This window comes from Alexandromys fortis, unplaced genomic scaffold (assembly GCF_014885135.2).
Source record: "Alexandromys fortis isolate MF-2015 unplaced genomic scaffold, M_Fortis_MF-2015_v1.1 scaffold_24, whole genome shotgun sequence".
In the NCBI taxonomy this organism is placed as follows: domain Eukaryota; kingdom Metazoa; phylum Chordata; class Mammalia; order Rodentia; family Cricetidae; genus Alexandromys; species Alexandromys fortis.
In genome coordinates this window covers 7657093-7684723 of record NW_026067906.1, presented here as the reverse complement: position 1 = coordinate 7684723, position 27631 = coordinate 7657093, and the positions used below count along the sequence as shown (strand labels likewise).

The 27631-nt window shown below is 35.9% G+C and overlaps 1 protein-coding gene across 3 annotated transcripts in view; it reads right to left on the bottom strand.

Annotated features, from left to right (window-relative positions):
* Positions 1–451: 451 nt before the first annotated feature.
* Positions 452–27631, bottom strand: part of Ppfia2 (PTPRF interacting protein alpha 2) — a 321929-nt gene continuing 294749 nt past the window's right edge. The window contains exons 22-30 of one of the 3 annotated variants that reach the window (XM_050135584.1): positions 26809–27009; positions 22035–22097; positions 19127–19320; positions 16455–16552; positions 9395–9570; positions 7602–7670; positions 5255–5414; positions 4005–4096; positions 453–2101 (exon numbers count right to left, since the gene is read on the bottom strand). In XM_050135584.1, the coding sequence (XP_049991541.1) occupies positions 4038–4096; positions 5255–5414; positions 7602–7670; positions 9395–9570; positions 16455–16552; positions 19127–19320; positions 22035–22097; positions 26809–27009 (1020 nt within the window). In that variant the 3' untranslated portion in view covers positions 453–2101; positions 4005–4037. Of the gene's footprint in view, positions 2102–4004; positions 4097–5254; positions 5415–7601; positions 7671–9394; positions 9571–16454; positions 16553–19126; positions 19321–22034; positions 22098–26808; positions 27010–27631 lie in introns of all 3 variants that reach the window. The other 2 variants (XM_050135585.1, XM_050135586.1) reach the window with 2 other exon arrangements.

Below are 27631 nucleotides of genomic sequence, written 5' to 3'. Positions count from 1 at the left end.
CTTAGGTCACTGGAGTGGACCTCTCCCAAGGGGACTGTGTGGCTCCAATCCCATCAATGTTTGTCATTATCCGTGGCCTTGGGGCAAGCAGTTTTCTCTAGTACATGCTTCCTGCCATGCCGTCCCACACCATTTGATTTCCCAAAGCATGCAGATCTGCCAATTCTTGAGCTGGATCATCCAAAAATATCAGCCAAAATAATCTTTCTCTTCTTCATATGTTACTTATGACAAGTCTTCCACTACAGCTCTGCAAACTTGGTTGCTCTACTGATGTATAAATATGAATATAATTTTTTATAGAGTTTGAGTATCTTAGTTTCTCTAATATTTCATTTAGGTAACTTCCTTCTTATCACGAGCTGCTCTTGCTCCTTTAACACCGGTTCTACTTGAGCAACATTTTCTTTTTAAATTCAGAACACTTCCATCAGCTGGTTTAGACCTCCCTCTAGTGGCAGATCTGATTTCGAAGAAAACTGCATTGGAAATCACTGAGTGATTGTCTTTGTGATTCGAATAACTTGTTAAATTTTATGCTACTAGAAAACAAAGCTTAAGCAGAAAACTGGAAGCATTATTTTTTTTTATTGACAATGGAGAGGGCTTCTGTTACCATTACCTTTTGATTGAATCTGTTCAACAAAAATAGACATCAAAACAAATGTACGTGCAAATATAACAAATTAAAATACAAAAGAAAAAAAAAAGAAAGAAGTTACTAATGACAGGTCTTGCACTTAATAAGACCAAGCAGCAGGTAAACAGCAGTTCGATCCATGGTATTGTTAGATAGGTTTCACTTTGAAATCTCCCATATAAACTAGGAATAAACAACAGTGACATCACCAAATAAAGCCACAATAAGGAGATGACTCTTCTCTACTTTTTTATACACTATATATTTTCATCATTCTGTCTTTTGTCCTCGGATGAAAATGAATTCAGGGAAGTCACAAAAAAAGTCATGTCAGCTAAAGGTGTAGACGAGTAACATCAGATCTGAGTCTGGCTAATGCCCTGTTAACAGTGATTTTAAAAAAGGGTGGGGTGCTAAAGGGTTCGGTTTGTTTGCGTTTTTGTTCCTGGTGGAGATGGGCCTCCGACTCCACGGTCTTTGACACTCACTGTCCAGGGTTAGCTGGCAGTTCAGGGTATTTGAATGAACATGTGGGGGGTTCTTAATAAAGAAGGTCTCTGTGTGTGTGTGTGTGTGTGTGTGTGTGTGTGTGTGTCTGGGTTGTATGCATGTGTGTCTATGTTGTGTGTGTGTGTTGTGTGTGTGTGTTTCCTGGTCCACAGGCAACAGGATTAGACAATGTTTTTTTTAATATAAATTTTTAAAAGCATTGCATATAATGCTTGTAAACAGAGTTTGGCTTTTTGTTGTTGTTGTTGTTGTTGTTGAAAAGGAGATTGAGCCATCACAGTGCTATTTCTACAGAGAGAGGACATCACATCCCTGATTGCCTTGAAAGGTAAGTTTTGGCTCCAGGTCCAAGTTAAATCATTCTCTCTCTATTTTTTTTTTAATTTTTTTTTTACATGATCAGAGGCAGGTGTTCGCTGTAAGGTTTGACAGACTTAGAGAAGAAGCATGTTGAAGCATGACACATGCCTCTAGGAAACATACGGATTGACTGTAGAAATTGTGGAATGGTAAGATACAAACAGGACTTGTAATTGTTCAATGTGTTCACTCAAGACTCCATGAACCATATATTTTATTTTTTTTAAAAAAATCATATTTATATCCATTTACAGAAGACTTACACATTTAAAAAGAAATGATACACAGTAATACATAAATGCCTAGTATATAACAACATGAAGAAACAAGTAATTCCATCTCAAAAAAGCATCGGATGTACAGAATTTATGACGTGGGTGATGCTCGGATTTCAGATGACTTAAGCGCTTTATTACAATCATAGGAAACTAACCAAACTTATTATCTGACTCCCCCCAAAATCACGTGTTTAATGTTTGGTAAACTGTTACTTATATTATTTCCTTAGAATTCAGTCTTCGTAAAGGCTTTCTCCCTTCGTCTGTGTAGGCAGTAGTGCACTTTAGGTCGGGTATACTGGAAAGATGACAGCTGTGAAAGGAAACGGAGGGCATGAGTTCATTGGTAGCTCCTAGCCAGTGGCTCCCACTGTTCCTCTGGGGTGCATAGGTCTGGTCTAAAACCTCAGTGCAAAGAAAGCTATTTAGCATGGACCTAACAGTGGATCGGTGACATTTGCTAGTCTCCACTTACTGTATTTCTGGGGTGTTACGTAGGATTTGTTCAACTTTGGCAAAAGTACAGCTAGAGTAGAAACAGAGATAGTCACATAAAATGTCAGCATGCCTTCTGAATATTTTATAGGTTGCTAATTATTAAGTTGGGTTGGAATGACCTATTCCGTAGAATAGATTTAGATTCTAGTTCATATATTGTAAAGTTCTTAAAATGACGCTTTACTTTAATCAAGACAGACCATAGACCATAGCACATTCTGAAGTTTCTGGTTCAGCTGTATGTATTTCACCACCAATTACAGCCATGATGTAACCTAGGAAAATCCCCCAATGACGCTTACTGACACAAAAGATCAATAAGAAGTCTGTTTTGACTTTGTTGGTCACAACAGTCATTTTAATTTCTCACCAAAATAAAAGTAAAGACTGCCTTTGATGATCCTATTCATATTCTTATTCCCTTTAAAGTTTAATAACTAGGAAATATGAACTAGAATGACATGCACGGAAAAATTGCAAATAGCTCAAGATTAATTCTACGCATGAGCCTAGAGCTAAGCAGCAAGCATTACTAAAAATATTAGTCATTTATAAGCTCGTGAATTATTAAATTTCTGAGAAATTTACTATGTTATATGTTGAATCTGTTATAAACAGTATTTTGGAAAGTCTCATGTTTAGCAATATGATTATATATTCTAAGCCATGCCTTATGAGACCAAAGAGTATATCACAATAAAAAAATTGTATTAGCATAGCATTTTGTGAAATTAAAAAATGTGTCTTAGATTTTTTTCTCTTTTATCTGTTAGTGACCCATGTAAGGCAACATGTCAGCTCTTATGTTAGTCCTGAAGACAACTCTATGTTGTACAGAGATCCTGATTTAAGGCAATGAAAAATAAAAACAGCACAAGGCAGATTGCTGCTCTCTCTTTCTGCGTTTTTATCCCATCCCTGGGTACGCATACTGCTGCAAAGCTGTTCTTTTCCAAATATCAGCTCATTGGAAATCATAGAGTAGTTTGGTACACCCAAATTTTAGGTTAAAGGAATTTTCAAAAATTTAAAATTTCTAAATCTAGGAAGGCAGTTTTACTCATAAAAATGTTTTAAAGAAAAATTCCATGTCATGTAGATGAAATAATGCCTTTTGCTGGTTGGTAATTCCTTATAAATGACTTATATCTTATGTAATTTTTATTCTCAATTTTTCTAAATTTTGTTGCTATGTATACTTCCCAGATTCTTAAAATTAATACTTGATTTCGACGTACATAAATCATAATGGTAGAGACAAGACATTGGAAATTTAATATTTTTATTTTCAACTTTGTTGTTAATATTAATCTACATCTATTTTCCTGCCTCTTACACACCTTGACTGCAAACTTGCACAAATTCCTATTGTTTTGCTTTGGCTTCCTTCTAAGACAGACACTTGAAGTCTGAGGTTCAAATACTAATAAAACTATATCGGTGTCAACATAAAATGCCACCGAAAATAATATGCTTAGCAACTCATTAATGTGGAATGACTGAGTGGCAGGACTTTATCAGGCAGACCGCAAAACACAGAAGACTGGGAATGATAGGAAATGCTAGTTGAAGGATCAGGACTTATAGATTCCTAGAGTGGCTGATCACACCTCTGTGCCGCTAGGGCCATACCAAAGGGTTTGGGGTATGTTGACTAGTCTCTGTAAACCCCGTCTTTCTGTCGGTTCCTTGTCACTGGGCCAAGAGACACTACTCACAGCAGGTTAGCGCTGCCTCCTTTGAGTGGCTTGTCAACATGAGTATGTGCGAACCGTGGAGTTGTCTAACCTCTGCAGTCTTGATGACGGAACTGCGAAGGAGAAAAGGGCTTTAGAGGTTCGCACACGAGAGATGAGAGAGAATGGTTTTCTCTGCAGAAAGGGATCCTGACCATATTCATAGACTATCTTTTCTCAGACAGGAGCCACTCACGTTCCTCTTCTCTAGCCCCAGTGACTAATGAAAATTTACCGGAGTGTGATCGAGCTGAGCTCTTCAGTTGCAATATAGTCCTCCTTAGATGAAATCTGTCACAAAGCGACTCCCCAGGGTGAGCCTGCTTTTGCTGTGAAGATTACTCTCAGAGAACTTGGTATTGTGGATTGTGGTGTTGCAGTTTTCTTTCTTCTCTATGTAGTGACAAACTTCCATACTAATTTTAACCATGTTAAATTATTCATGAACCTTGCTAACAAGTTCCAAAATATTAACATGCTAAAGAAATGTGGGTCAAAGACACTTTATGCACAGATGATTTTTAATTGCCATAACAGATTGAAAAGAAATGAAGAGTCTAGATTATTATCTGAAAAACAAGAGAAAGACTGCTTTTCCTTGATGTCTCCAAAACAGAAATTTGAGCCGACTCTCCAGAATGACTGTTTCTCTTGTGAAGGATGTATGTAGCCTTAGTCTAGTGTCCACAGAGAGATGCAATTGGGAAATCACTGTTGGTTTTGTTCATGTTAATTCTCTTTTCATGTTTGTGATTATTTATTTAAGGCTTTCTGCCTGGTCAGAGACAAAACATATCTGATGAAACTTAATTTGAAGGATAAAACATAAAATTGGTATTTCAATGTATAAAAGTGCCAATACAGTGAATTACCATTTCGAGTCGGATTTGATTTCAAATCAAACCTGCATTTTATGTGGATTATTTATTTTGGCAGTATAAGAGTAAAGAAACACAAATCATGTATATGTGTGTGTTGTTTTTCCTAGACATTAGTGGAACTGTTTTTTTGGAGGGCTGTAAATTATTTTTCAAATGTGTATAAAGTCTCACGGATGCATGCATCGCCAGTTTACACATTGTCTTTCTTTTGATAAAAAAAGCAAAATGAATTTCAAGCAGAGCAAACCAACTCAAGAAAAGAATCAATCAAGGCTATGCAAAGTTGAAGAATTATATATCTTTGCTAAACAAGCTTTTTACGCTATAGGGAGAAGTGTAAAGCTACTGTACCATCCGTCGTCATTTTTCTTGACTGCCCAGATGTTGTAGTTAACCTGAACCCAGCTGGTAATGTCTCTGAGGACCCAGGCATCATGCTGATTCCATGGACTTCACGAGGAGGGAACTGCCTTCGCCAGGTTGAGCCGCGTCTGAAATTCTTGTCATCGCTCTGCCAGGACAGAGTTAGAGTTTGATGGCATGAAAACAAAGAAGCTACAGTCCATGCATCTGTGTGCTCAGGGACATTTGATAGAGTTGATTTAAATTCCCATGTTTATTTAAATAGTACACAGGGGAGTGCTATGCTTCACTTTAAACTCCTTTGTTGGTTCCAGAAGGAGACAGTAAATGTGATAGAAAAGTTTCTTAGATAAAATTTTAATATGATTTCAAATCTATAGTTTGTTACCTTTAAACATCCTTGAAATCATCATATACTAAAGGTATTTTTTTAATCTAAATAGAACATTGGATTTATATGGTTCCATTTCGCCACTTCACACTCTAGGCACATCAGGGAAGCTGTGCACGTGAGTTCACAGTGGGTGTGATAGTAGGCCCGAGACCTATGCAAGCTCGAGGCAGCACGGAGAAAGAGGTGATCCTAATGTTTCACTCACTCATGGCTTAGGAGCTATTGATAACCAATAGTTGTTGGGGAAGCGGGAGAGTTAGTTTTCTCTGAATGTATGGTCTCTGGGAGGTTGACCACTCTGGATGTCCGTGAACCCCAAAATATATGGGTATCACTTACTGGATTTGTATTTACAAATAAGAATTAGGCCCCAAATTTGGATATATGGCTTGGAGGGAACATTTGGGAGGAGTTGGGGGAAGGGTGAATATAATAAAAATAGAGTGGATAACATTTTCAAAAGAGAAAAAAAAATGATGTAATTCTGGTCACCAATTCTTGTATGTTTCGATAAAATAATCACTCTCCTCTTTCTGTATATATAAAGTACCTGTTCAAAGGCAAATATTTTCATTTGAATTAGTAATCAGAAACATAGAATCCACCATTTTGTGTGTGTGTTTATTTCTAACCAATCCATAAATCACCCCATAGAGATAATATTTCCAAAGATCACCAAGACTGAAGCTACGTAGACACACGTGTAATAAACTGAGTATCTACTCACTGAGGTAGCAGGGAGAGTGAGAAGGCTAATAAATCCATCATTTAGACCAGAATAGGAAGAAGAGTTGATGGTGCATACTGAGAGAGCAGCAGATTGACCAATAAGTAAAATGCTACCAAAAACACAGGGCAATTTGCTGCAGAGGTCTCCACTTTGAGAGGAGTCTTTTTGCTGTCAAGGTGTCTTTGTGTTCAGTCACCTGGCACATGATTTGTACTGTGCAAAGTTTTGATAGGGCTGTGTAGTCCCGGAAGGTTAGCACGAGCTTCTCTCGGTGTAATTTCCAGTTCTGTACTGTGCCATGCATATAGGAACCATGCAAGTTAGGGCATTCCTGGTTGATTATAAACAGGTAATGGTCAGAGGGGCAGGGCAGGGCACAGGGCACCGGGCTGTATCTATGCTGTGTCAGGGTACAGTGTTCTCTGACTAGCTCCATTCCTTCCATAACACATGTGTAATTTACTTCAATATCTCATTTATTTTATTCTGACATATAGAGAAATAACAGACACTACTCATTACAAATTGTTGTGGCTCTATTGGAACAATATAACATATCCTTTAGCGACGGTCAATTTGACTCTCACTAAAGGTCTATTTGGGAGATAATTTAGGTAATTTGCATATTATACAGGGTTAAAATTCCTATTGTCAATATCTAAATTTCATTTTTATTTGATACTTTTTAGGCTAAGTAATATATACTATATCAAAATGATTTTGTTTTACATTTCTTCAGATATTCAGTGTTCACTGGTAGATGAAGGAAACAATTTATTTCAATATAGTATGACCTCTCTGACTTGTATATATTTGGAGAAGCATTATTTAAATTAAATATTGATCAATAACATAAAACCTTATCTTACATTTTAAGGCTGTATGACACCCTTAATTATTATACAACTTAAAGTGTTGTTTTTTTTTTTTAATTTTTCTACAATCCCTCCCATGCTCTAACCCTCAAGTTCAAGGCCTCTTCTTTATTTTTGACATTACAATATAATTATATTTCTTTCCTTACTACCTCCAAAACTTCCCAAATTGTTATTGCATGTTTCTACATATAATTTGCTCAGTCTGTATAATGGTACTTGTTTCCATGATTTTAGGATTGACCATTTAGAATTGCACAACTGATTGGTTTGCCCTTCTCTGGGGAAGGCTAGTGCCAGTTGTAAGGGACTTCTGAACGTGAGGTGACAACTCACTTCATCCAGTCGCCGCTCCGTTCCCAGGGCCAAGAGGTTATTGTACTCGCGTTCAAGAATTTGCCTGGCCTGTTGATATCAAATCAAAGTTACTGTCATTTTATTCAAAAGTTACATTTTATTCAAACAACATAACGGTTTTATTTATCTGAAGATGCGTTACAAAAAAAAACCATTTTAGTAGAAAGATGCCCTTTTTTAAACGGCTGTAGTCAAAGAGCTCTTTGTTCAATTACTTAATTTAATTCCAATTCAGCATTTTATGTAAAATTTAAAATGTTAAAAACAAAATCAAGTAGTATTGCCTTGGATTTTATCAAGCTGACAATAAGTAAATCACAAACTTTATACTTTAGTTTTTTTTTTTTTCTGTTTTTCATTTTGTTTGTTTGTTTTTAACAAAGTCTTATTATGAATACGAAGGCTAGGAAGACACTATCCCAGGCTGGCTTTGAACTAGTGATCTCTGTGCCTCAGTCACCAAAGCGTTGGAATTACAAGCGTGCAGCACATTGCCCAGTTTAAACTTCACATATGTAAGGATTCTTGTGTTCTAGCTCTTCAAATGTTCTTTTTATGGGCTGGGCAGTAGAGGCATTTTAATTTGCATGGAACTCTGCTGAAACATAGAACTCTCCTTATTTAGGGATCACCAGGACACTCAGTTAAATGTAAGTATTATTAAACAGATAAAGAGAAGGGACTGCTTATCAGAGGCCGAAAGCTATCAGTCACAGACATGATATGCAGGTAGGGGGGCTATGTCACAGAAACTCCAAGTCTCTGCCTTTCCAGTTTTTGAAAATAATATTTTTATGTTCATTGGTGTTTTGTCTGTATGTGTGTCTGTGGGAGGGTGTTAGAAGCCCTGGAACTTGAGTTACAGACATGTGTGAGCCAAAATGTGGGTGCTGGGAATTGAACCTGGATTAGTGGGAAGAACAGCCAGTGCTCTTAACCACTGAGCCATCTCTCCAGCACCTGCTTTTTTAATTTTAAGGTTGTGTTTGACTAGCAACATTATCTTAAAATTAAAATTTCTGTGAAAGAAATTATGAACATATTAAAGGAATAAGCAAGGGACAGAGAGAGTTGTACACACATGTCAGGCACATGTGGAATTTGAGCTTCCAGAATTTGAGTGTGGGATTGTGGTTAATGGAGCAGAGAGAACAAGGCTGCTCAGTGGACACCAAGTTAAAGGGTTGCAAGTTATCCACATAACTGGAGGGAACTATAATATATTTTGAACTACTGAAGGTAGAAGAAATATCCCAATTTCTTTGTGACTGTTTTTATCTCTAGCCCTGGCTGGCTTGGAACTCATTGCATAGACCAGGTTTGCCCAAGGTGAAGATCAGCCTGGCCATTTTAAAAGTTTTTATCACAACAAAATGAAAATGTCTAAGGAAATACATATGTCTAGACTAAACAACACTCTGTTCTCTCTCTTTCTCTTTCTCTCTTTCTTACCCCCTCCATCTTTCTCTCTCCTCTCTCCCTCTCCATATATATATATTTTAATTACTATGAATACAAAGGCTAGGAAGACACTATCCCAGTCTGGATTTGAACTAGTGATCCATATACCTCAGTCACCAAAGTGTTGGAATTATAAGCATGCTGCACATTGTCCAGTTTAAACTTCACATATGTGAGGATTCTTGTGTGCTAATTAAGATCGTTTTAGTAAAAACAAAGATAAATTCACAGCCCTATATTTTCCCAAGAGAAATACTTGTTATTCTATTAATCAAGACCCAGTGAAGGGCGGCACAAAAGGGCTTGCTTGCCTGGGTGTTCTGTGTTGGAATCTGCAACAATAAAGCCAAGCTGCTGTAGTCAAAGTTCTCGTCGAGGGCTATAAGTGAGCCATGCACTCCACTCTCCAGAATATTATTTGCATATTCTCGAAGTCCAATCGCTTGTATCCAGCGAATAACTCGATCATTGCTCCATACTAAAACATCTAGGAAAAGAAATGTATCATGTCAAGATACAACCATTTGCATGATGACCCAAGTCCTGGCTGAAAGGAGCAACAGGTATCTGGCAAGTGACATTTGTGCTGATCTCTCTGATCCTGAGAGTTGTCCACTCCTTTCTGTTACATGAAGATGCTGTTCTAATAATCAACCTTTGCTAAACTGAATCTCACAATAATGGTATTTCCAGAAGCTTATTATTACTGAAAGGACAGCATTCCTATCGCACTGAACGCTGTCTGAAAGTGTTTATTGCTACTTTTATGTCAGGATTCTGGGATCTAGCTGAAGTTGGGTGCTTTTGCCACCAGATGGGGATAGTTATCCGGCCCTCCTTCTTCATACTCCTAGTACCCCCTTTTTCCTTCCCCCTTTCTCTTTTTTTCTCTCTTTATCTATATAGACAAATATATCCACACATATACACACACATAGTGTGTATATATACATATATACACATACACACATGTATACATATAGCAATATACATATATATACATATACACATATAAAATTATGCATGTGTGTATTATAGGCACATATGAACATATATCTATATCAACATTCTGGTTCTGGTGCCGTTCTTTATTTGCAGTGTTTTTAACCACCACTTCAATATTGCACATTGCATAATTAGAAGATCCTCATTTTTCTCCTGATGCTATCTGTAAAAGAGAATTATCAGAACTAAAAGAAAGAACCTTGATACTTTGCTATTTTATTATTATTTTGAGTTTTTTTTTTTGAGACAGGCTTTATCTGTGCATCTTTGACTGTCCTGGAACTCATTCTGTAGACCAGGGTGGCTTTGAACTCATTGAGATTCGTCTGCCTCTGTCTTCTTGAGTGCTGTGATTAAGCACTCTGGCCACACTTGGGCATTAAGTCAGTATTTTTCCAGTTATTTACTAATGAAGAAGTTCAAGCACACATTGACACCATAAGCTGATTTTTCTTTGTTTAAAGCTGGTATCTCAAGGAAGTACAAAACATTTAACATTAAACCTTCGGAGGAAATGCCATGTATGCCTGTTTGAGATAAAACTCAGAAAAAAAGTGTTTTATTCATCAACTCTATCATGTCTTTCTGGTGTGGGAGGTCCTTCTGTCTGTGTGTTGCTTTTATTGGTTAATGAATAAAGAATTGCTGTATTCTAGGAGAAAGAGGGCTGAGTCAGACAGACAGTATGGAGCTGCTGGAGACAGATGCTGCTTGGAACATTAGCCAGTAAGCCACAGCAATGTGGCTATACACAGATTAATAGAAATGGGTTAAATTAATATGTAAGAGCTAACCAATAAGAAGCATGAGCTAATGGGCCAAACAGTGATTTAAATAATTCAGTTTCTGTGTGATTATTTTGGGTATAAGCTAGCTGGAAGGCCCAGAACCAACAAACAGCCCCTCCTCCTACATCTTTCCCTTATGAATCAACAGAATGATGCATAGAAACTATAAAATTATATGTAGATCATAATAATTTGTATGAGAAATTAAGGAATTCAGGATTAAATAAGAAAAAAAGGTATTCTGTACTTGTAGAAAATAAATCAAAGTATTTGGAGTGACAAACTAAAACCAGCATTTCTGTGAATATTCTTCATATGTATGTGTAAATATATATGTACCTATATATATACATAGCTAAAGTTTTGTTTGAAAAACTGCTATTAACATGTTCTACTTTGCTCATTTGCCTTCATCATGGGTGTCCTCATGCATGACATTTAAACTAAACAATATCGTGGTGCCAAGCAGGCGCACTACCCATTCCCACAGCCCTATGTCTCACTCTGGCAGTATCCTGTATTGGTTCTGGCTAGTACTTGTCTGTATACCTACATTACTTCTCATTTTCATTGTTCTTATATTATGGTGACTCCTCCATATACACTATGCCAATGCTATTATTTTATTTCTGTTTGAAATCCATTAGTTATCATATTTCTATTCCATATTATTATTCAGAAAGTTCAACTTAAATCTACCATCTTTATGCTTGTTTTAGCTTTCATATTTTCCTCATCTTTTTAACATTACACATTTTCTCTATAGTTTTATACTAATTTCTTATTACAGTTCTATTTTATATTATTCTGCCACAAGTCATACTTAAAACTTGATCTATACAATTTGACTCTTGAAAGACTTCTATATCTTGGCCCTTATATTATTTTATTGATAATATAAAGATCTTCAAATCATTTAATTTCTTTTGCCCTACCACAGTCATTGTAGCATTTCAGTTTTTATTTGTTGCATTCTGTGAAAATCTAAGCCCCCTAGACATTATTACCACAGGACTAATAATAATTGTACAAATATATTCTTTGGGCATGTACCCATATGGTAATTTATATTGTCCTCATAGTTTTTCTTTTATCTAAATTTGTGATTCTATTATTTATTTCCCATTTTGACTTGGTCTCAGATTCCGTTTTCCTGAAAATGTATTAATTCTGCCTGTTCTATTAGTGGACCTGTAGATTCCTAACTATTGATTATCTCCACTGGGTAGGTGTGGGCAGGTCACACCATCAGTTTAGTAACTTTTACTAAATGCATGATTTTTTTAGACCGTTTTTCAAAATGATAAGAAATGTCCATTTTTCAACTTCACAATGTGTAGATGCAAATATGTACACAAACATGCTTTTTCATGCTTGGGCGTCTAAGATATATTAATTTGTTTCTGCAAATACATATCAGGCAAAATCTCCATCATGCATGCAGTTAAGAATAATTAAATAAAACAGTGCATTTATGGCACTGAGACAAATAAACTCTTAACTGTAACTTTTCCATTAGGGACAGCCTCATAGAAACTGTAATATTATAAATATCTTTCATAGCAAAACTATACCCTGGCATTTATGCTTAATAAGAATTCTCTAGATCCAAACAGCAAATGGCTGAAGATCAACGTCAGCTGTTTCTTGGCAACAAGTTAAAAGTTCGTACATTCTTGACGCCTTCTCTGTATCAGAAACGTGCTTTCTAAGGTCAAGGTTAATTAGTACTTCTGGTTAATTAACACTTCCCATAATAACAGAGGCGTCTAGTCCGAGTTGAGAGCTGGGCCTCTAAATGCCATCAGATCAATTGTGCCAAGCAGGGGCTACTTATGATCTCACTGGTAGCCACTCATATGTGATTGTTTGTAATCACAGTGAATCAGAGCAGCTTCCTCTCAAGGCTACAGTCTAAGCAGCAACTGCCAAATAATAATAGAGCATTTGCTACTAGGCCAAATGTGCAATTCTCCTCCTTTAGATCAATCTAAGTGGGGCCAACCATAATGCAATCTAGTTGGAAAACATACTTCAGAGAGAACATGAGAAAGTGGTATCCCACGGACAAAATCTACTCACGAAACAAGCATCTTTTGTTAGGTCATACCCACATTCACTTCTGGCATCTGCCCTTGGTCCATTAGTTCCCAAATTTTAATTCAGCTGTAGAATGATACACTTAAAACAACCTACAATTTCTTGGGGTCAAAAACTAAAGAGAAAGCATCAGAGAACTTGTTTTTGACAAAGAAAGAAAAATACACCCTTGCTTCTTAGTAGCAAGCTAAATGAAGTGGCAGAAAAAACTCATTGTGTATACAAACTAATGAACAATGTATATATTGAAAAAACTTTCAAATATTCATCTTCACAAGCATTCAAGTGCAGCTTTCTAGAAGTTATTTACCGGTCAGAATTGCTCAAGATAAATGTTCTGAAGTGGAGACAAATGAGTAAGGGAAGCCTGAGACAGGGAATATCAAAAAAAACTACATCAGAGCTAAATTTTAATTGATGAGAGGGGTATGTAAAACACGCCATTTTCTTATGTAAAATAAGCCACAAAGGAAGGGAAGATGAAACAGAGTTGTACCACCTCTGGACAGGTAATGTGGCCTAGACCTAGACAATCCCAGTCAATATTATGAAACGCTTGGCAGTGTCAGGCCATGGGCCATGGGAAATGGGACTATAACTGATAGATAATTTCTTCTCTGTGCTGAGTAGCTTTGTGTCAATTTGACAAAACCTAAAGTCATCTGGGAGGAAGTAACCCAAATCAAGAAAATGCCTCCACCCTGGTACATGAGCTAGCTTGTTGGAACCCATTCCCTAAGGTGGGATGCTTGCTCAGCCTTAATACAGGCGGGAGGGACTTGGCCCTGTCCCAACTTAACATGCCAGACTTTGTTGACTCCCTATGGAAACTCTTACCTGGTAGGAGGAGTAGATGGGAGGTGGACTGGGGGGTGAGAGGTGGTGGGAGGAGTGGGGTGGGAGAACTGTAGTTGGAATGTAAGAGGAAATTAAAGAAATAAGTGATTAAAAATACCTCCATAAGATCAGGTTATAGGCAGGCCTGTAAGGCATTTTCTTTATTAGTGATTGATGGATGAGGTCCCACACTATGGCAGGTGGGGCTACCTGTGGGCTGGTGGTCCTGGGTTCTTTAAGAAAGCAGACTTAGCAAAACAAGGGAAGCAAGACAGTGAGTAGTACCCCCCATGGCCTTGACATTAGCACCTGCCCTGTTTGAGTTCCTGTCCTGACTTCTTTCAATGTTGAACAGTGTGATATGGATGTTATATGACAAATAACTCTTTCCTCCCCAACTTCCTGTTTGGCCATGGTGTTTCATCACTGCAATAAAAACCTTAACGAAGATAATATTTAAAACTTTCCTCAAAAACATTTAGACACATTTTAAAAGGATTTTTCTTCTTTAAAAAATATAAGAGATCAAAACAATTTACAATAACAAAACAAAACAAAAAAAAAAACACAGAGGCTTCTGGATGCTTATATTTGTATACAGAGACTACACTTTCATTTCTTGGTAACCCTGACCAGAATAATCACACAAAAACTATATTATTACTACACTGTTTGGCCAAACGCTCAAGAATATTCCTAACTAGCTCTTACATATTAAATTAACATATTTTTATTAATTTATGTATTCTCATGAGGCTATGACCTACTGGTAATATTCTGGCATCTTTCTCTTTCAGCAGTCACATGACATCTCTTTGATTCTGCTTACTCATAATCTCTGTTTAGATTTCCCACCTGGCTTTACTCTGCTAAGACATTTGCTGAAACAACTTTGTTCATTAACCAATAGAAACAACTTCTATACAGAAGGACATCCCACATCATATATTTTACGTCCAAATTAATTTTATTTAATCAATTAAAAAGATCTAATGGTCTCTAACAAGGGAAAGCATAGTGTATTTGCTTTTGAAATCATGTTTTCTCCTCTATATTAAGGTGAACAGGTATTTTGATGTTTTTTTTCTGTTCTCGGTGTTTGTGATGTCATATAGGATATTATATATGCTAATGAGATAGTATAGTGACGTTAACATGGAAACTTTAAGAGGAAATTTTTGAGGGGTCCTTAGGTTAGCAGAGGTTATTTTCTTTGGAAGGAGGTAAAGTAGACTTCTTGCTCATTCTCATAAGGGAGTTGTTGTACCACAAATAATAAAAACCCAGAGACAAATATTGGGGTCCACCCTGAAGATCAGAAAAGCAAAGCAGACAGTCACTAGAGTTTTTACCTCTACCAAGGCTCAGAGAAACAAAGGGGTGATCCTATCCTCAGGGTGACTATAAACTGCAATGTTGTCCACCAAACCTCAGACTGCAGACTGAGACCCTGAGCTCCTGTCTCCTTCCATCTTATATTACTCTCTTGTGCTGGGATTAAAGGTGTGCACCATCACTGCCTGGCCTCTATGGCTAGCTAGTGTGACTGCTTCGCACTCTTATCTCCAGGCAAACTTTATTTATTAAAACACAAATAAAATGTCATTATAGGTTGTTATAAATGACTAAATCTGCTAAGAACTAGAATCTTATCTGGCAATGTAATTGTTTATATCCCCTGTTTGCTTTTTGAATTGTTAGCCACCCTGAGGTTATGAGGGCAAGAAATTTTCCACAAAAGTCTGTGCCATGCTGTGTGGATTTTTAGCCTCACAAACTTGGAGATACATCTCTTCTTTTGAAACTTATATTGATATTTTGTTATAATAACTTGTAACTGAATAATAGCATGGTTAATTATTACATATATTACGTTTCAAATATATTTGCAGCACAGATTGTCTTTGTGCACAGAATGATTACAACAGCTAGTCTCTCATCATAACAACATCCAGAATTAAAATTATTAATGGACTGGTGACTTTCAGAGACAAGATATGTATAGAACTTCCACACAAATTCCCAATATAATGTTCATAATTATATATAAAAATTTCTGACAACTGAAATTAAATTCAAACACTGCAAACCAAGATAAAATCTACTTCCAACAACTTTTCTTTAACAACTGGAAAGAGCTAATGGTCTCTAACAAATGAAAATCTAATATACTTGTTTTTAAAATCATGTTTTCTCCTGTGTATTAAGGTGAACAGAAAAATTGGTATGGTTTTAGAGTCCCCCAGATTTTCCTATGTTGGGTTCTTTTTTTCCTAATGATATATTATACTGCTGTAGAACCAACATATCAAATTTTCTGAATTATAGTGACAATATTCTTTTAAAAGTTTAACAAAAATTCTATAGACAGACACTTTTAACATAGGCAGAAAGCATAATATTTTAAGAGAGAGAAATCTACTTCTAGGAAGACAAAAAGTGTGTCCTCACAATGATTGAGCCTATGATTTGGCAATATGCTTTTCTATGTTATAATTAGGGACAAGAGATTAATGACACTTGGGACAAAAAGTGTAATACAGTCTGATGATGGTTGTATTATATACATCATTTTAGGTTTAAGATTAGAGGTATAAATGTCCATAGGAAAGACATTTGTTACTAAATGAGGGTTTGTTACCTTTTATTTCATGTTGGCTTGCTTCTCGTCTTCTCTCTAATTCTTTTCTATCATAATTCAATCTTTTCAAGCACATAATTCCATATTGTAAACTTGTTCTATTTAGAAAAGAGAAAACACATTAAATTGCATCAGCAGATGACGAATATTCTGTCAAGGACCTACATTACTTTTTAGAAGAACCCATTTATCAGTTACATCCACAAAAGCACCCTTAAGTTGGGTAGGATTAAATTTTTAATTATCTCAAGAACAAACTGTTTCTAAAACATAGAAAATATTTAAAGAACAGGATATTCAGAATTTTGAAATTAATTAGACATAGTTATCCATAGTTCCATACATATATAATTATACAAACAGTTATGCATTTGTCTTCAATTTAGCATTTTCTATAGTACATTTTAACAAATTAGTGTTCTATTCCTTCAAGGAGAAATTAATGTCTCTCTTTAGAGACAGAAACAACTTTATTGGCAATCAATGATTCTTTGACTGATGAAAAATTTGAGTGAAATAAGGAGTAAGCAGAGTACAGGATATGGACAAATAGCAAACCACACTAGGAAAGACCAGCGAGTAAAAAAGAACAAGCCTACTGAGTCTACTGAGACTGCGGAGAAGGTGCTGTGGAAGAGAAACACCACGGCACTATACAGAGTAGGATGCAGGAAAGGTTGGGCTACTAGGGAAACAGACCATCATATATTATACTGCAGTCCTGTGGGAGAAATTTCAAAGATGTGTTGATATGGAGGCACACTATGTAGATCTGAAATTCAGGCTAGAGGTTAGGGGGCAAATATAGTCCCATATGGGAAATCTGGATATGTCAAAGCAAGATTTTCATTCCATGGATGAGATGCATTCTGGGGTAATTTTTACAGGGGGAAAGGATGAGAATAAAAGGATTTCTTGCCATTTTTGTTTTGTTTAGGGAACAATGATCTCATAATATGTATGATATAAGGAAATGATCCTAAGAGATTAAAATTAAGGCCTTAGAGCAGTAAGTATGAAAAGGAAACCTCACAGATACCCAGGGAGAAGAAATAATAAAATTAGACATAATAATAGTAGTTTGAATAATATGAGAAATAAGAGTATGATAGAAAAATAAAAGAATTTTAGGCTTAATGTAATAATTATTGACTATCATTACTTTCTTAAATATTTAGCAGTATATTCAGACATATACAGCAGACAGCCTATACATTCATACATACATACACATATACGCATGTATATATTTCCGTTATATATTTTAATAACAATGTGACACAAACTTCTGAAATCCTAGAAAAAAGAACATGAATGTATAAGTCCCTACATGCATATAGTGAAATGTTTACCTCCATTATCCAGAATTTGACTATATTTGGAGACAGGGCCTTTAAAAGATAACCAGTTTAAACAATGTAACCAAGCACACCCTAATCTATTGTTATAAGAATAAATAATTTGGAAAATCACAGACAGGAAAAGTGTATGCTTATAGAGGAAAGACTAAATGCGGAAACACAATGAGGATGCAAGGTCACCAAATAAACAGACCTGTCCATTCCTTGATCTCTGCCTCCACCGCCTGGAGTAGAGGCTACCAGACTACAACATAGAATTTTAAAAAAAATGGTGTCATTCATCATTAGCCCTTGTAAGCCTAATAGAAGATAAATGATCTAAATCAAATATTTGTCCCTTATTCTCACGTTCTGATGGATTTTAATTAAAACATTCAGTAGTTTTTTTTTAAAACTAAATAACTCAAAATGTGAACATTTATGTAAAAACAAAAAGCACAATTATGTCCTCCATAAAAGAGTCTCTTCCATGTTTTTCTCTAGTATGTCTTTAAGTTACATGGTTTATAACCACATGGATTTATAAAGGGTGAAACTACAAATATTCAGGTACCATTCATAGAATTTTTCTTTTGTTCTTAGATTTTTTCATTTCCTTTTATGTGTGTTTTGCTAGCATGCATATGGGTGCACCATGTATGTGCTTGATGCCCATGAAGGCCAGAAGAGGGCATCAAATCAGTTGGAACTGGACTTAATGATGGTTGTGACCCACCATATGGATGCTGGGACCCGAATCTGGGTCTTCTGCAAGAGCACCTAGCGATCATAACCACAGACACATCTCATTCCTCCATAAGTGATTCTCTAACATAAACTAAAAAAATAATTTTTAAAAAATCCAATCAAGAAGAAACAAAAGGGGGCTGGAGAGATGGCTCAGTGGTTAAGAGCATTGCCTGCTCTTCCAAAAGGTCCTGAGTTCAATTTCCAGCAACCACATGGTGGCTCACAACCATCTGTAAAGAGGTCTGGTGCACTCTTCTTGCCTGCAGACATGCAGACAGACAGAATATTGTATGCATAATAAATAAATAAATATTAGAAAAAAGAAAAAAAATAAAGAAGAAACAAAAGTACACACTATGAACATAGCTCATATATGTGCCTTTGCATAAACTTCAGGCATATAACATAAACATGGCTCTCCACTAGTACACCCTTCAGTTTGCTGCTTGAGCCCTTGTTCCACGTAGATGACACAGACCTTTTGAATGAGAAACACTGCCTTTCTACTGTCCTTCTATTTTGTGTTAGTTTGCTGCAGATTGTTTGTGGTTTCGCTTTCATCACTCTTTTCTGAAAACCTACCGATGGAAACTATCCACCATTTTTAAATGGACACGAAGATCTTTCTTGGTGAGGTGGTCTAACATTCTTGCATCAACCAAGCATTCCATAAAGTAACTTCTGTACTGAGGCAACCCCAGGCTGGGAAGCCACTCGTTTCCAATCCACTCGTGATTCATATCTCCATAAGCCAGGGTCTGTAGAAAGACCGGACACTGGAATTGTTTTATAGCAGTCAAGTTTCTTAACCAATAAAATGAGATGGTAAATGGAGGATAATAGCAAGTAGTATGACTCAAACTTCATAACTATGATACATGTGTCAACAGAAAGAGAGATAGTATTTAACCTGAATGCATTTTGTTTACTTTAACACAATGCAAACTGCACAATTTTATAGAACATTTGCCTGTAGAAATAATTAACTTCATGGTGTATTTTAAAACAGTAAATTTTGTTCATATATGTGTCTTGTTAGTGATAAAGGTGAGCATATAGCTAGAGGTAGGGTAAAAACATACAGCTAGAGGTATGGTATGCGTTTTAAGACTAAAGATTCCATTGCTATACCAGGAGAATTCTTTCCTTTCTTTTATGTTTGAAGTACTGCTCCATTTCCCTTCCATTTCCCTCTCTTAATGAGCCTATGGCTATTGTCCCTGTGTCATAGCAAACCCTGAAGTGAAACAGAAACCTTAGTAAACAACCAAAGAAAAACAGCAAGGGTGAAAGACAGCATGCTGAAACTTGGCATTGTGCTTTGGAGAAGATAGTATATTGAGCATCCATTAGGTCCCTGGAAAAATCCTTCATCAGAAGTCAGTCAGTTTAGACTGTGTGTGTATATCAGGCTTGATCACAAACTAAGACAGACAAGCTAATCCTCTTTTGTAATGTAAGGACTGGTCTTGCCACATAGTGTTCACATAGGTAAAATAAAATGTAAGGTTAACTACCATTATTAAATTTTTGAGGATATTAAAGGATGATATTATTAATTATTTAAAGGATATTAATTTTAAAGAGTTGTCTACTTAGTGAATAATTACGCTATGAATTCACAGTTATAATTAAACTATGTAAATATAGTAAAAATCAGGATATCCTTTTTGTGAAGAATTCTGAAATTTGCTTCAGTTTTAAAATTGATTACAATTCTATGCTATAGCATGCCAAAAATCCAGATCCTTATAAAGGTGCCAAATTTTATTTACTTTCTCAATTTATTCTATCAGTTTCTGACTTTTAGAAATGCCAAAAAATGTGCACTTTTTTGCACACACTGAATTATTCAATATAAACTTCTTTCTCTTATGATCAGTTTAATAACTGGGACTGTCCTCATTTTACACCTGCTGTGCTAACACCTGTCCCCAAATACTACCCATGACACCTGAAAGCATCTAGGACACCAAAAAGTCTTTGTAAGGTGTCCTCAGAGATCCAAATTCTATGATTATCTATCTTGGTTACATACATTACAGAGTAAGTTCAGAGAAATTAAGTTATAGATTCATATTTGGGGGAAGAAAGAGAAATTACCCAGTTATATATACCAATTATGAAGTGACATTCATCTTAGTGGCAAAATCTGGTGTATAGCAATGCACCTATAACATATTAGATATAATACTGACTTAGGTATATGTAGCAGTCTTAGCCCTTACTAAGATAAGTGATGTTTCCAAATATTATAACCTTCAGTAGTTTTCAAATTTATATTGCATATTTTACTATGTCTTAAAGTGTATGAGTTTCCTACCTGGGCCCAGCTTCCTTCCTCAGATTCTTTCTGGGTTAGCAGCAGGAAGTGATTAATAAAGCAGGTAAACATAAATTAATTTAAAGTGAATATTGAAAAAATTCTATCAGAAGCATAATAGCAAAACAGTATGTTTTAAGTATGATGACAAAAGCAGACACACGTGTACTTCCATCCATTCAATTTCTCAAATGCAGAGCACACAACAGAGTTTGAATTAACTCTAATTTAAATACACATGAGCATACTTGAGTTTATGAGTTTTGTGAAAACTTGATCTGACTATCTTTGGTTATATTTAAAATTTCATATTTAGCACAAACATAATTATATGTACCTATACATAATGCAGAAAACTTACAGACTAGAAATTAACAAAGTAAATAACTGTATCTTTCTGTCAAAGCTTAGGACAAACATACCCTCAAACAGCCAACCAAGAAAACCAAAGAAAGGATGCAACCAAAAATCCAGTGATGCATGTGCCATTGCATTGTGACCTTTGCACCAATACAGTCCAGATAACCAAATTTTTAAAGGAGAATTAAAGTGGAAGAACTTTACAATTAAGTTGTTGAGGTAAAATACATGGTTTGTCCAACTTTGATCCTTCCATGCAATATGACTCTATAAAACATCACATTTTTAAAGCTGACAATTAGAATCCTTGAAGTCATTCCAAACTGTACTTTTAAAAACCAAATGAATATAACACTTCAATATATTTTTCCTAAGAGGTCTACTTGTGGGATAGTATAGCCCAAGATACTACATAGTTACATTAAAAGTGATGATCCCATGTAAGCTTTTCTACAACCAATTAAGTTTGATTTAGTAACATTTATTCCTGTGACCATATTCAGTGCTAGGAGGTACTGACTATCAAAATTTCCAATGTTCCTAAATTTACTAAATTATTTATTATGGTTTCATATTACAAGAGCAGTCCATAGATGCTCAGGATAAAAAGCATATGACAATCTAACATGACTTCATTTCCAATCACCAAACAAGCATACTAAAGAAAATCTATAACCAAAATATCAATTATCTTTGTATGTATCTACATAAATACACCCCATTTCTTTGCTTTATAGTATAGCAATTCCTGTCTTTTTCTACATACAATTACTTTTGTTTGGGTTCAACAAGGCTTTGAAGACTAACCGTTTTTGCTGGAGCTGCAAGGTTTTCCATTTCTTCGTGGGTCACCCAGACATTGCCTGAAGGCTAGGGAGGAGCCCAAGGGAAGCAGAGCCATCCATGGAGGGAAAACAGGGTAGAGAAAAAGGAGGCACTTCTGTCAGTCAACAGCATTGTACATACTACATCTCTCCTGCTCTAGGCATGCATCATGAGTAAACCGCCTAAGGCCCCTTTTTGACTTTCTCAAGGCACTGATTAGAGAGTCATGCTGGAAAGCTTGTATTTGTAACAATTCTTGGGCTGTTAAACAAAAACTGCTTTGGTAAAACTTCACGTTCCAAATGACGGTGATCATTGGGTTCAATACTGTAAACCAGCAAGCTAAGTATAAAATATTGTAGCTTTGCTCTTTTTCTTTTAACATTATGACCCAAAGGTGCTTATCAAGGGAACTTCATTCACGTGCTTTTACTAATCAGTGTCCTGGGAAACAACTGTTGCAGAGAAGCCATAAACCCCATAGTCTGGAAAATAGCAACAGATTAGCCAGGTGTGTTTCTTGTTGGTGGTGGGGTTTTTGTTTGTTTGTTTGTTTGTTTGTTTTCTTTTTTGTTTGTGTTTTTAATACAATAGATGTGTTTTCCCCTGCATTCTTGGAGGGGAAATAGACCTGAAACATTATCTTATAATACTTTTGATTTAGAAAAAAGATAAGTTTCATCTTCACCAATACTGTCAAATTTCCAAATATTCATTTCCTTGTTATTCAACTATATTTTATAAGCATCTATTGTGGTTTGAATTGTTTGCTATAGGCTCATGTGTTTGAACACTTAGTCTCAAAAGGGTAGAAACTTGAGGAAGGCTGTGGAACCTTTAGGGGGTAGAACCTCACTGGTAAACCGAGTCACTGTGGCCAGGCCTCGAGGTCCACTTCAGCCTACATGTGCTTCCTGAGTACGGTCTGCTGCTTGTTCCTGCTACGATGCTTCCCTGCGTGCTGCAATGTCTTCCTCACCACAACGGACTGTATCCCACTGAAACCATTAGCAAAATAAATCCTTTCTTTTTAAACTGGCTTTGTTAGCACCAGGAGGGTAACTAAGTTACCATTGTAATATGCTTTTCTTGGGTATGCGAGGTAAGTGCTTTACCCAAAAGTCAAACACAGAATAAACTGAAGTTTTCTCTACAATGGCCTAGCATTTTGGGAAGTGTCTCTTTTCTTTTCTAGGCAAACAATTTGGTATGAGCTTTGTATACCACATAATCAATAATGTATTTAAAATCACTTACTAACATAATATTATTTAAGCTTCCTCCCATTGGATACTGCTTCATATCAAATTTTACATTTTCCCCAGGAAATCTATATGCAAAGTTCTCCAGGTCATGAAACTTTTTAGTTCCTTGTTTTGAAAGGAACAGCAAAGTCAATGTCCAAATATCACAAGCTACTCCTGGAACTTTCTACACTTCACCTAAAACCATGTTTAACTTTCCTTATGAAAAATGAATAAGGTATGTTGATATAATTTTAGAAATAATTATATGAAAACTAAAACAACGAATATTATTTGATATGAGAGAAATCTCACATAAATTACATATTAGTGAATCATACATATTATTCTCATATGTGTATATATATATTATGCACAAAGGGACTGGAGAGATGGCTCAGCAGTTAAGAACAATGGCTGTCCTTCCAGAGAACATGAGTTCAATTCCCAGCAACCACATAGCAGCTCACCACCATCTATAATGAGGTCTGATGCCCTCTTCTGGCATGCAGGCATACCTGCAGATAGAGCACTTATACAAAATAAAATATGCGCAAATATATTTTTATAACAAAGATTTATCTAGTGAATGTCCATAATTATAAATAAATAAATATTAGGATGGCTAAGTGTCATATGTATGCACAGAATTCTCACCCTTAACTGCTTCAGAATCTCATGTAGCCAAGTTTTCTTATAGATTAAAATATGCACTTATGAAACAGATTTCCAATAGCAGAGCCACTCAGCTCATTGATGTGTACAGCTTCTCCACTAATTCTGTCACCAGACAATGATGATCTTACTCTTTCAATAGGGGCCTTTACCAGTCTCACCTCTTATCAGAGCAGGCTTTTCCACAGGTTTTGTGAAATTCTGTCCTGGGAGTTATGCAAAGTGTTTTGGAATGGGTAAGATTCTAGAAGCTATGGTTGTATAATTATCTTCACTTACAAAATGAGCATAATTCCCTGGCAATTTGTGAAAACGTGATTGCCACACTTTTGCAAGTGGCATGCTAAGAACTTACATTTCGTGTAAAGGTTTATTTTCCTAAAATGTGCTTTTCTCTGTTTTTTTCTTGTGTGCATGAAACAGTGTGTGTGAGCATGGTGTCGGCACAAGTTTTCAGTGTTTGAGCAGGCGCGTAAGTCAGATGTAAGTGCTGGGTATTTTCCTCTCTGTCCTCCTGTCCTGTCCCTATTAAAAATGTAATAAAAATTATACTAATTTTCAGTAAAATTTATCTTTTTAAAAACTCTACTTCTGTCTCAAACATAGGAACTAAACAATTTCAGCCATACTGAAGTTCATATTCAACATGCCTTACTTATTATATTTTGGGGGAGCACGATGACTCAGAGCCATGTGTAGTTTATATCCTTTGTATAGCTTGGGAAGCAAGTCCTACGCAATGACTATATTTGGGTTTGTGTATGTGTGTGCACTCAAATACATGCATATTACAAACTTACATGTATATGGTGTGTACATGTGTGTGTGTGTATATATATATATATAAATAAATAGAATCAGAATTTGAGCTTAGGTGTCTTTTTTGATGAAGTTCTACTTTATTGTTGCAGGGTTCTTGATGAATATGAACTTAGACGTTCAGCTCTTCCCCGTTTCCTATCTTTGCCTCCCATACAGGGCTTACAGATATGCCAAAAAACTTACCCAGTTTTTTTTTTTTAAATCTGGGTCTGAGGATCTAAATTTCTCTCCTTAAGCTCACATGGCAAGAACATAATCCACTGAAACACTGTTCAACCCTGCAATGGTTATGTTTTAGGTCTATATTTAGAATAATTACAGTATACCTGATGATCATTGTAAGGCCTGGGGCAAATATTGGTACTTTTCTCGTTTTGTCAATGATGAGTCAAAAAAGAGACCATTTTAAAGAGTCCTTTTAAGTGTACACAAAATGTTAATACTCGGTAGGAAAGAAACCCAGATTTTAGGGTGTTTAACAGGAAGCTTTTCAGATATCAATAGACGAAATACATGTTGGAAGAAGGTTCTAGGGACAGCAACAATAACAACAACAAAATAATCTTTTGAAGACAACTGCAGCTAAATTCTGAATATCTCAAACATTCCTCATTTTTGTCTGCTTTTGCAACAAATCAATATAGTTTTATCTTTAATTTGCAATTTAACTTGCTTCAGGGTAAATGTCTTAGGGGAAAATGTGATTTTTACAAAACATTTTCCACTAAGAAAGGGATTTGCTTTTGCAACTTAAAGAAATGATATAATATGTCCCATTCTTTAAACCTGGAAGTTGGAAGTTTGAGTGTTTTGATTTTTCAGGATTTGAATATATAGAGTGTTTCTTGCTGCATTTACTTTTGGAAGAAGAGAGCTCTCTATAAACCAGATACATTGCTATTTGCTCAGTTGAAAAATACTCATAAAGGCTTTCAGTTCTGAATTTGACTTACGATAATAACTATTTTAATGGTCCTCAATTATTACTATAAGAATATTTTAAATTACCTTTATCTGGAATATATTAGCAGAGTACATTCTTATCTATTTGAAATATCATTGTAAGTAGAAATTACATATATATTTCTTACACAGTATTAAGGAAGTAATTAATATGTAAGTATACAAGAAATGCACATATTTTTGAAATCTTACCATACACCTCTGCCTTTAAATTCTCGTATACTGGGGAGGGGTTGTATATATGATAGACTCAATAAAAAAATTTTAAAGATATCTAAGTTTTTCTTAAAAGTATATTGAAGTCAGTTTGGTGTCTGAAAGCTGCAATAAAGAAATACCACTTTTCTGCACCAATTTAATTTTGTTTTTTCATGGTTTCTTATGCTGTTTAAGATGGTGGGCTAGAGATATCTAGTTAACACAAGCGATTACACATTTATCAGCAAAACCTTACTAACCAGTGGAATAAAATACCATTTGAGACTATTTCTTGATGAATATACTGATCATTAACAATGCCTTTTTCAGTTTATTATTTTATAGTGCTAGGTTATAAAAGCGATTATAAATGGGGCCAAATTTTGAAGTGGATAATTCTGATTGTGTTTATAAAATATCAAATCATATACAATTTTTATCATGAAGTTTTTTATGAGTAATAAGTTAAACTGTGAATCTTTAGTAACCTGTAATGCTTTTGAATAATCCCAACAAGCCGCCATATTTCATTAAACAGAAAAGGAGATTGCGGAATAAAACAAACAAACAAACAAACAAACAAAAACAATAAACTTTGGGATTTTTCTAAACTCCCATCTAAATGCTAGCTAAACTCCGAAGTCCGTCTTGGTTGAAGCTCTCAAGATTTTTTGGAATTAGACCTCCTCACCTGAAAACCTATTCAAAGTAGCAGCGGGGTTAATGAAGAGCAAGCCATATCTCTTTAAAATAACTCGTGCTGACGCCGAAATGTGAGCTGTCACACTTTGCTCTGTGGGGTTAGACTGCTATGATGTCAGCCTCAAGGGAAGGAGGGGTGCACATTGACTCACAGTGCGCGAGGTTGGAGGAGCTGAAGGGCTCGTGAGGGAAACCATCTCCTGGATGGCTAGTCTGAGCTTTAAGCGATGCAGAGGGTTGCTGATTCCAATCTCTCTTTGGATTTCCGTGTCCGACAAAGCCGACATGATGGCACCACTTTTCACATTGGCTCTGCAGGCTGCCACGTACCAAGCAGGCATTCCCAACCAGAGCTGTCGTGTTTAGAAAAAAAAATAAATCTTAGTTATTATCTGTGAAGGTAAGATCTTCATTATAACTTGATTGGATTTTAGAATTGCCCGTGAAACACATTGCTGGGCATGTCTATGAAGAAATTTCCAGAAAGGTAAAACAAAGCAAGAAAGACACCATGAATGTGAGAAGAATAACCAGTGGGGGGGGGGGCAGTTTCAGAATGACTAAAAACCAAAAAGAAAGTAGTACATTCGTATTTTCTTTTTCTGCTTCCTGATTGATGGTGCGTTGGACCAGCTGCTTTGTGGTCTTGCTCTCATACTTACATAAATTCTAGCTTCCCTGCCTTCCTTTCTGTTATTGATGCTGTGAATACCATTGGTTAGTAAAGAAACTGTCTTAGGCCTGTGCAAGGCAGAACTTGGGTAGGTGGCAAAACCTAAACTGAATGCTGGGAGAAAAAAAAGTAGAGTCAGGGAGAAGCCATGTAGCCCTACCAGAGACAGATGGTAGAACTTTATCTGGTAAGCCACAGCCTTGTGGCAATATACATATTAACAGAAATTGTTAAATTAATATGTTAGAGTTAGCCAATAAGAAGCTAGAGATAATGGGCCAAGCAGTGATTTAATTAATAAA